General features: G+C 31.8%; 1 protein-coding gene across 1 annotated transcript; it reads left to right on the top strand.

Annotated features, from left to right (window-relative positions):
- Window positions 1-273: 273 nt before the first annotated feature.
- On the top strand, window positions 274-2355 carry LOC137932242 (alpha-(1,3)-fucosyltransferase C-like). The gene is made up of 2 exons (XM_068775843.1): window positions 274-1329; window positions 1753-2355. The coding sequence occupies exons 1-2, from the start codon at window positions 338-340 to the stop codon at window positions 2018-2020; spliced, it is 1260 nt and encodes a 419-aa protein (XP_068631944.1). The 5' UTR covers window positions 274-337; the 3' UTR covers window positions 2021-2355.
- The last annotated feature ends 7821 nt before the right edge of the window (window positions 2356-10176 follow it).

Consider the following 10176-nt stretch of genomic DNA (forward strand, 5'->3'; position numbering starts at 1 on the left):
GTATGTTTGTTTATTTATTTATAAAAAACGACCGTATTTTTAGATATGCCACGCTAAAAAAAAATAATCATTTATATTGGTGCTCAAATTCATTTAAATTATTAGCTAAACAATTTTTTTAAAATAATGATTAGCTAAATAACATCATCCAAAACAGAGGTTTATCTCGTTGAAAATATGAAAAGCTAAAATATTTTGCGTGAGAAAGTATGTCCCGCGATTAGATATGTGATTTTGTGTTAACTTTTTTTATATCAGTGACTATATGGTCGGTCGCGCAAGGTGCACGCGCGTGCGCTTATACGTTACAACAAACGCCCCGGAATAAAATATCAAAATGAGAAATAATATTTACATAAAATTATTTTTTGGTTGCACAATGGTTTCCGTTTTAGTGTTTTTATATTTATCGTTGAAAGATCTGAGGTACACTCGCGAAAATATTTTGATCAATACTAAAATACACGAAATAGGTAATAAAATTGATAATTTGATAGATAAAGTTATAGAATATGATGTCAAAACTTATGAAAGTAAAACAACGGTATCGAGTGAGTTAGAAATGAAGTATATACTGCGATGGACCTCTTCTAAAAACGTGCCGTTTGTGTACATGGGTGAAGGCCGCAATGGTTTTATTGAAAGGAATTGCACGTATACGAACTGCTATGTCACAGGGGATAGGTCTTATCTAGGTGAATATGATAAATTTGACGTCATTGCGTTTGCCGGACCGGAAGTCATAAGGATGAATCAACATAATTTGCCGACTAAAAGATCTCCTCATCAGAAATTTGTATTCGCAACTATTGAATCGGCTGATAATTATCCAGTGTGTTCTAATAAATTCGATGGATTCTTTAACTGGACTTGGACATATAAATTACAATCCGAAGCTAAATGGGGATATATTGTGATTCGTGATAAAGAAAATAAAATCATAGGTCCGAAAACAATTATGCATTGGCCGAAATTACAGGAAATGGATCCTGTGAAAGATGAATTTAAAACTAAATTAGAAACAAAATCTAAAGCAGCTGCTTGGTTTGTATCGAACTGCTATTCCAGAAGTGGGCGCGAAAGGTTCGTCAAGGAATTGCAAGAGCATCTAAAAAAATATGATTTGAATGTAGATATTTATGGTCAGTGCGGACCATTAAAATGTGGACGGGATAAAGAAGACGAATGTAATAAGCTAATTGAAAAGGATTATTATTTTTATTTATCATTTGAAAATTCTTTTAGCGAGGATTATGTTACTGAAAAATTGCTGCACGCATTAAAACATGATGCCATTCCAATTGTTTACGGAGGCGCTAATTATACAAGGTATTTTTATTTTTAAATAACATTTGCATTTAGATAACGATCTATTGATTTTTCCTTATTATTAACATTGCGAAAGATGATAAATCTGTTATGAATTTTCAATCGTTCATTACGTTAATGTGACTATATATTTTTATAGCATTATTTAAGTCAAGTGCTAAATGCCTTTAATATCGAATGGTATTCAGGCATGTTGCCAAAAGCGAGATATTATATGATAAATATTTTCCAGTATTAAAAACGTCGTATCTCTTTATGGGAACATAACAGTACAATAAAAACTATGAAATTAGAATAACTAAACTATTTATTTATTTTACGTTCGTAGTTAAATCGAACTTGATCTGTGTTATTATTTGAAATAATATTTTTTATAATTATAGGAATGAAATACCGTAGAGACAAATATGTTATTTGTTTCAGATTTATGCCAGACGGTATATATTTAAACGCAAGGGAACTTGGCGCTGAAAAATTAGCAGACAAGATGAATGAATTAATCAACGATTCGGTGAAGTACGCTGATTATTTCCGATGGAAAAATCATTACACATATCATAGGAGATTTGAAAGTGTAGAAACCGACGACTACTGTAGATTTTGTTCAATTCTCAATGAGGAAGATTTAGTGAAAAAAACTTCGATATACAAAAACTTTAGACAGTGGTGGGATCCACCTAACAGATGTTAGATCGTATAATAGATATAACTTTAAAGACTGTTATAAATACTATTTTAAATGTTACTAGTAATATAATTTGTACAAACTTAATCATGTGATATATACTGCATATATTTAGTTATACCTTGTACGGCGTTCCTTTACTACTAGCATAATGTTTAAATATTCCGACATATATTTAAATGGTGAATCATTTGTTTATTCATACTGTTTACTTAATGTTATGTATATTTAAAAGGCGTGTAATGACAATTTGTATATGAAGAGTGTGTTTGTGCATTGCATGTTTTTATAGAGTATATGTAACTAAAAATCTCGCATGTTTGTGTGCGATTTATTAATAGCAGAGTATTCAAAATGTTGATGTAAAATAATAAAACTATATTGAAAATTTATTATAGTCTAAATACTGAAATTCGTGAATATATGATTTAAAGTAATGGAACCTTTTTTTAGTGGGCGTAATGATGGTAATTGTAGGTCAAGCCTTCTGTCGCAATTTTCTGTAAGTCCATATCTATTTTTGTCACCTTGAGACTTATATGGTAAGTATCATTAGCCTTGTAAATAGACTAGGTATAACGCCCCCAAACTAATACTCAGGAATACTTTTTGGCGATAGATTTTCTTTATTCTCTATGATTTTCTTTATAGAATACAAGCTCTGATACTCCTAATCCTAAGTATCGCCTAATTTTATACGCGTTATACGGGTGACGGCGTGCATTCGTTTATGTATTTGTTCCTTCTTTGATGGCGAGGAAAATAAAAGTCAGGTGTTATGTATATATATGCGGACGCGTACAAGATATCAGTCACATATAAGGTAGTCCTGTTTTTTACGGCCCCCGTTATTGGGGACATTGTGTTACCTTATCGTATTTTTGGGACATATATTTTATAAACTTTCCTATTTTGTCTCTCTCTCTCCCTCTCTCTCTCTCTCTCATCCTTCACAATTTTTCTCTTTCTTTCTTCTTTCGTCGTTTATATTCTCTATCATTCTTACAGCAATTATATACATTACATTCATGCATCACTTCCCCTTCCTGGCCACATTTCTTGAAATTTTAATTATTATAATTCCATTTGACTATTTTTATTTTACTTTCCTTAATTTTTTAAAATTTGTGTTATTTTATACAATACTATTATAACTTTCTAATAATATATAACAATAGAAGAAATGAAAGGGTCATCGGACTGTTAACTTTGTATCGGTCATATGATTTATTAACAATTATCTGTGATACAACGAACGCCTCCTATCAAGTTACCTATGCAGTTTGTAATGCATTAAAATCGAATGCCAGAATAACTGACGACGATTTATTTCAGTAATGCATATGTTATTATAATAACAAATTCCAATTCCTTATTGTTCGTGTTCATCTTTCTATAGCATTAGTATATATAAATATACTACTTGAAACAATGACAAAGTGAATTTGAACAAAATATCTTTACATTTAATGTTTTTCTATTTACATTTTTATATTTTTATTTTATTTATATATATTTTATTGGCCCTCTTTATTGGGGACCTCTCTTTCCCCCTATCTGGAGTGGAACAGGGACTTTTTTATTTACTTTTCCTTCCTCAATCACTGCGGTTTGCAGTCTATTACTATTAACAATTTTATCACATATTTTGTATATTTACTTTCTTATAGCTATATTTATCACAGCTTTAACATCACAATTCGTTTGTTGACATTTAATTTATTCCTACTATAGTTTTTATTTATTTTCATTTCTATTTACATTTTCATTTCACATTATGTGTTTACCACTTAATTTTTTTTATTGCACTATTAACTACAACCCTACAGAAGCTGAGGAAGCGCTCTCTTCCTTTCTTATCCTCCAAAATGAAGGTGAACGTGGCCTCATCGATCTTTGCGCCTAACCGGCATTCGGATTCCACACGGAGTCCTCCGAACGCGGGACTGGGCGGTCTGGTCCACGCCAGGTTCACAAAAACACGATGGGTCCTCCTTGAGCTTGAACCTGTGAAGGTACTCGGAGGACCCCCGGTGTCCAGTAATTTAGGTTAATTAAAATTCATTATTGCTTACTACTTGTCTGTACAAACTTAGTACGTCAAATAAACGTTTAGTTATTGGCCTTTTTCGTGGGGAAATCCTATCGGGGTAAAAGCTTTAAGGATTTTTGGCTGACAGATGTAGTATAAAAGTGAAAAAGTGACAAAAGTATTTACCCTTTCAAACTTTTTAATACCTGCAACCAATCATCCTGTATGTGAATGTTACAATGCCTTTTGAGTTACAATTATGAAGACTTTTAGTTTTAATAATAAAAAATAATAATGAAAGAATATTACTACATGGCAAATAATTTCAATACAGAACATGTAAAATTTTTAAACCGCGAGTACGTAGCGAAATAGGCTAGATTGATTTGATGGGACATTAAACATGTAGGTTGTTTCATTGTGTAAAGTATACGGTGTGAGATTTTGCTATGAAAGTATTGTCCGATTGTTGCCAATGTTTTAATGGTATTCAATGTTGCTATATTTATAAAACAAAATCCGCTCTCTAATAATTTAAACATCTATTAATACCAGTGAAAGGTCAATTAAAATATAAATTATTAAAAACAGATATTGCTTGACGAAATATTTAACTAGTATGCCCAATTAACAGATTCACAAAAGCATCAAATTTAAAAAGATTTGCTTGTCTGTGGGCACATCCTTCCTGCACTTGACGGCCGTTGGAACTGCAAGGTTCTCGAGTGTCGACCAGGAGCCGGTAGATGCGGCGTGGGTAATCCCCCCATTAGGTGAACGAAATGACTAAATGATCAAAACAGTCATTTTGGCGGCTTTATTGTTATAATTGAAAAAAATTTTTTTTTTAGAAAAACCCGCAAAATTATGCTAATAAAGTGTAAAGGATTTTTAATTAAAAATAAAGCTAGAGAATAAATTGTTAGATCTGGAATGAAATTTTAGACCAAAGCGCGTTTCTAAACGTCATACCCTTGCATTTTAAATTGAAGTATGGAATTAGAGGGTTTAGGTTTTCTATTTCAGAATGAATTTCCTCTAAATAAAATTCAAAGAATGCATTTGGGCTTCACTCAAATTAGAGCACGTAAAATATATAGTATTTTAAGATGAGGGTTTGAAATTCCATTACAGAGTACCTCAATTAGATTGCAGTGTCTATAAAATTGGTCTATTTTAGTATTTTTCAAAGTGGAACGTAATACGAATAGATGTGATTATTGTGAAAACACCGTAAAAACAGCTTCTTTAATGGTATATATGCTAGCTACTATATTTCCTAAGGTAAGAGTAACAATGGAATCCAATTACTCGTAACAAAGCTTTTCATCTTTGTCCTCAAGCAACAATGATTCCTTATTAAAGATGGATGAAGGTAACGTCAACGGTTAATATTGCGCTTGTTACAAGCTAAACTAAACGCCCTTACATTTATTATTCGAAAATAGTTTTGAATGGTAGTATATTTATATAAGAAACCCACTATTACGTGTCAACGAAATAAATAAATAAAAATAAACAAATTAAAGAAAATACCTTAACACATAGGAGAGTCCCGTGGTTTAAGCTTCTGTTATGGATCAGTAATATCCCCTTAAACAGTTAATTACAATTAGGCATTGTTAATTATAGGAATTAGCCCCTAACGTTAACTTTATAAAGTAATTACTTTTTAAGGAAGTAACGGACAAGTCATGAATTTTACTTCGATGAGCGGTAAGTTCAATGAAATACATTTTCAATTTAAGAATTCCGCAAAGCATATTTTACTAGACAGTAGCTTAACGTATAATCATCTATACCAATGTGGCTCTAAAAAGAATATTTTATAAATTATCTTGTACAATTCTATATCAGTTTTGGTGAGGTATTCCACCTCGTACGGGTGAGACGTAAAACTACACTTGCTAGTTCTTTTCTTAACTCATCGAAGTCACATCTATAATTTCTTAATCATATAGCAATCGCAGATAGATTGTAAAGCAATCGCAGATAGACATTTATCCAAATATTATATCTTTATTTTAAACTTAAAAGTAAATTACAATGGTAAAAATTGTAATAATTTTTTTTAAGTAAAATAAAATAAATAATTTAGTTGTGTGAAAAAATTTGTTTTGGAGACCGCGGATTAGAAATGAGGAGAACCGCAGAACGAAAACGAGACGACGAATGAGTGTAATCAACATAGGCTTGGCAAGTTGAAGTAGCAGATGGGAGGTCTTACAGCGCGTAGAACGTATGGCTGCAGGGACTCAAGCATCTGGAGGAGAAATCACGGATCGGCAAGCCCAGCGTAGAACAATTACATAAAGATGTACAAACGACCTTATTCCGGTCGTAGGAAGACGCTAAATTTAGGGCGCTTCCGGTCTTATTGGAAACCTGTGGGGGAAGCCATTGTATAATTATGATGATGGTGATAATACGAAACATTCGAACAATGACCAGAGAAAAAATATAGAGATATTTTTATCAAACATGATCCAGCGTTTGCAGCGGTAAAGGTAAATACAATATTAATTAGCATTGCCGGTTTTGATGTATTTTAGTTTCTTTACGATTATATCGAAGAGATAAGCTTAACAATAATGCGTGTTGTGTTATCTGATATACATATCGTACGCTGTTAACATAGATAAGTTGTAATATGAAGCCATGAAGCATAACTGGTACACGTCGTCATATTCAACGCCCTGAAAACATGATAGAACAAGAAGATGAATCTAACTGTATTGTACCTAAGTCACATCAAGACCTGTTTTAAAAAAATCGGTTTGTCTGTTGCTATCTCTAAATGTTTTAAATATAATTTTTCAATTAAATCGCAAAATGATTCTTTACCCGTGCAGAGAGATTCAAAAACTTCTTAAAAAAGGTTTGTGAGTTACTACAATATATATTGTATGACTCAGAGTAGATAGAACGCTAAGGAAAAGACGTGTTTGTCTGCAGACTATTTCATTTATTAAATATTTAATTAAAATATTCATCAAAAAAATGTTCATCCGAGTATCTTTTAATAGTTCCTCTCAAGTCCGAAGCGTTTATTATTCGAACAGGTAGAAAACTTAACTTGACGTCAACAAGAGATGTAACCATTGTAAGTTGAATAGATTTTTAAATTTGGCCGAATATAAGAGACAATTCCTAATCTGTATTATGAAAACATAAAATTTTTATTTTCTATCGTTAGTTGAGTAGATCATTTCTTACTATCAGATGAATTGTTTACACGATTGTAATTCTTATTGCAACAACAATTGATTGTTTGTAGTACGCATGGAATGGTACTATGGGTCAGGGTAGACAATGGAAGAGCATGTTGGCAAAGAGATGTTGTTCTTAATATTTTCATTTCTTGAATGAACACAGTAGATTGATTAGCAAACAAATGGCATAGACTTTTTATCTTTGTCTTTTATAAAAAAAAAACTAACTATCTCTGTGAAATTCTTCCCGATTGTCAATGAATAAATAAATTTCGTTATTTAAAATTTACATATTTTTTATTAATAAATATCATGTTATAATGCTTATAACTCTTTTCCGACTCTTAAAATAAATTATCATTGAAAATTGGTCAAGCCGTTTTTGAGTTATTAATGGTAAAATGTATTTAATTTTCATAGCTTGATTAACGTTATCTTTTAGGCATCTTGATTCATTCGTGTTGGGTTTTCAGTTATTTACATTTCCAATACAAAACTTTAAAAAAAATTACCAAAACAGTTATTACTGTCACGTGAACTTGACACGTACCTCTCGCACATTCCAAGGAAAAACTACAAGATAAAAGTCATAATTAAATTATCACATAGGTGACCGTAACAGGTGAATGAACTTTCTTTATATCGGTTACCTGAAGGTTCTACATGTGCTCGTTGGCACGGGAAATCATTTTGTTGGAACTATTCAATACTACAATTGTCAACGTAACTTATAATATATTTATATAATAGTTTAGGCGTTTGTCAAAACAAATTAATTATCATTATGATATTGCTATTATTTATGCTTGGGATTTCTCTATAGGATCAAATAGAATGGGTAAGATGGAATCTTTAGACGAACGACAGTAACCAATAGAGCCTTGGGAATTGGTAAGTTAAAGTTCCAGTGGGCAGGTCACATACTGTGCAGAACGAATAGCTGCTGTGTGTGTTCTATAGTAGAAACAACGGATCTATGGGAAAACTATGGGGTGGCCTATGTCTAATAATCGAAGTCCTGCAGCAGAAATTATGATAACCGTCATAATAATTAATGTATTTGAATGGTAAGTACTTTGATCAATATAAAAGAACGGGCGCCTATATTTCCCTACAATTAGTGAAATTTTAAATTGGATTCTAGCTTTAAAAATGCCTTATTTTGTATTCCAAGAAAAATATTCTGTCGCATTTACTGTCTAAAAACGTTACACAAATCTGTTAACTAATTTTCGGCATATATAGAAATACAACAAAGTCATAACTTTATTATCCTGAAACTTTAACGGCTACAAAGTTACTGTTTCAGCACAAGTTTCTGCTAATGAAACATTGCTGAAAATTTAGTTTAGTTCTGAAGTCATCATAATTATCATCATGTCATCCGATATACGCCCACTGCAAGGCATAGACTTCCTCCAAACGTCGTCTCGTTGATCGGTCTAGCGTTGGCCGCATATATATAGGGTCTACCCGCGACCTTGATTTTGTAGTCGATTCCCTAGTGATTCTCCTAATCTATAAGTAGTATATAGTACGAACTGCACATATGATATGTTAAATGTATTGTTATTCATTAGAACTGGAGTTATTTACCTTATTCTTGTTAACTATTTACCCGTTTGTTATCATTTTGTTAATTCGTGTATACCCGGTAAACAAGAATTAACTGCGGTAGTACTGAACACATGTACCAATGCAATAAGTGATAAAATTGTAAAAACTATTTCTATTTCGCACGCATAATTTATCGCCGTAGTGTTTATAGTATGTTTTTATTTAAGCCGTCATCAATCTTATTACTTGAGAATAAAGCTTATTTCAGAATAAGAAGTAATCCTTGAAATCAGAAACCTATATTACTTATTCTAATACAGTTAACCAATATTGAACTACTCAGTTTATATTCCATTACAGAAGTTTGTTATAGATTTGTTAACTTTATGTTGATTATTTACAATTTTTGAAAATTATTTACGCTCGCCTTTTCAGAAGATCATGAACTTTAACTAAGTTAAAAAAGAATTAAAAAGTACTACGAGATATGTGTTAAGAGAAAGATTTGCTAAAAGCTAGATGGCTATGGAGGAGAACACCTCAAGTAATACGAAATATAGAATCGGAAACTATAATTTCATACCAAAACGAAATTCTCGGATATAATACAAGAATATACTAAGAAACACAGAAATTGAGATGAGATGACAGATGATATGAGACAAAGAAGGAAAATAGAGCCAAATAATGACGAAATCGTATCCTGTGGAAGGCAAGAAAAACCCTGGAAGACTGGTGTTAACAATAAAATGTGTTAAACAAATGGGAAGAGGCAATTAAACTAAAGGAAGATTTTTGTTGAAAAAAGGTAACTTAAGATAAGACAATAAAATTTTAGACAAGGCCCGTCTCCTAAGCATAGATAGGTACTTTCTAATGGACCGCCATTAGATTTTTATTCTATTAATTAAGTTTTTACTACCATAACTAGTATAATAAAGTAATACTAAAGTAAATACCAGAATAAAGTGTTTATTGTTATTATTAATATTTACATTAAACGGAATAAATGAGATGAACCAGTAATCAACATAGCCCAGAAGGTAACCTTTCAATGCACAAATTACGAACCTAACTTATGACATTAGATATTCTGATTTAGGCATCGATCAGAATAAATTATTAATATTTATTATATTGCTCTTATTTATGCTCTTGGATCGAATATAAGGGAAAAAGGGAGGATCCGTAAACGAACGAAATTAACAGTGCCCAGGGAATTGCCAAGTTGAAGTAATGGTGGTAGGGCCAGCGCACAGAACGAATGGGATCTTTAGCTTCTAAACCATGGACAAACCCTAAGGTTTTTAAGAAGACGCTGTATGCAAGCCGCTTCCAATTGGTCATGTCGAAAAACGATA

This window comes from Battus philenor, unplaced genomic scaffold, assembly GCF_028537555.1.
Source record: "Battus philenor isolate CCGP_79_NKW_IND1 unplaced genomic scaffold, ilBatPhil1.0.hap1 SCAF_9, whole genome shotgun sequence".
Taxonomy (NCBI): Eukaryota; Metazoa; Arthropoda; class Insecta; order Lepidoptera; family Papilionidae; genus Battus; species Battus philenor.

Coding starts and splice junctions, on each gene's coding strand:
- LOC137932242 (XM_068775843.1), top strand. CDS start 338: ATGAGAAATAATATTTACATAAAATTATTTTTTGGTTGCACAATGGTT. Junction 1,330..1,752: donor GGAGGCGCTAATTATACAAG/GTATTTTTATTT, acceptor TATTTGTTTCAG/ATTTATGCCAGACGGTATAT.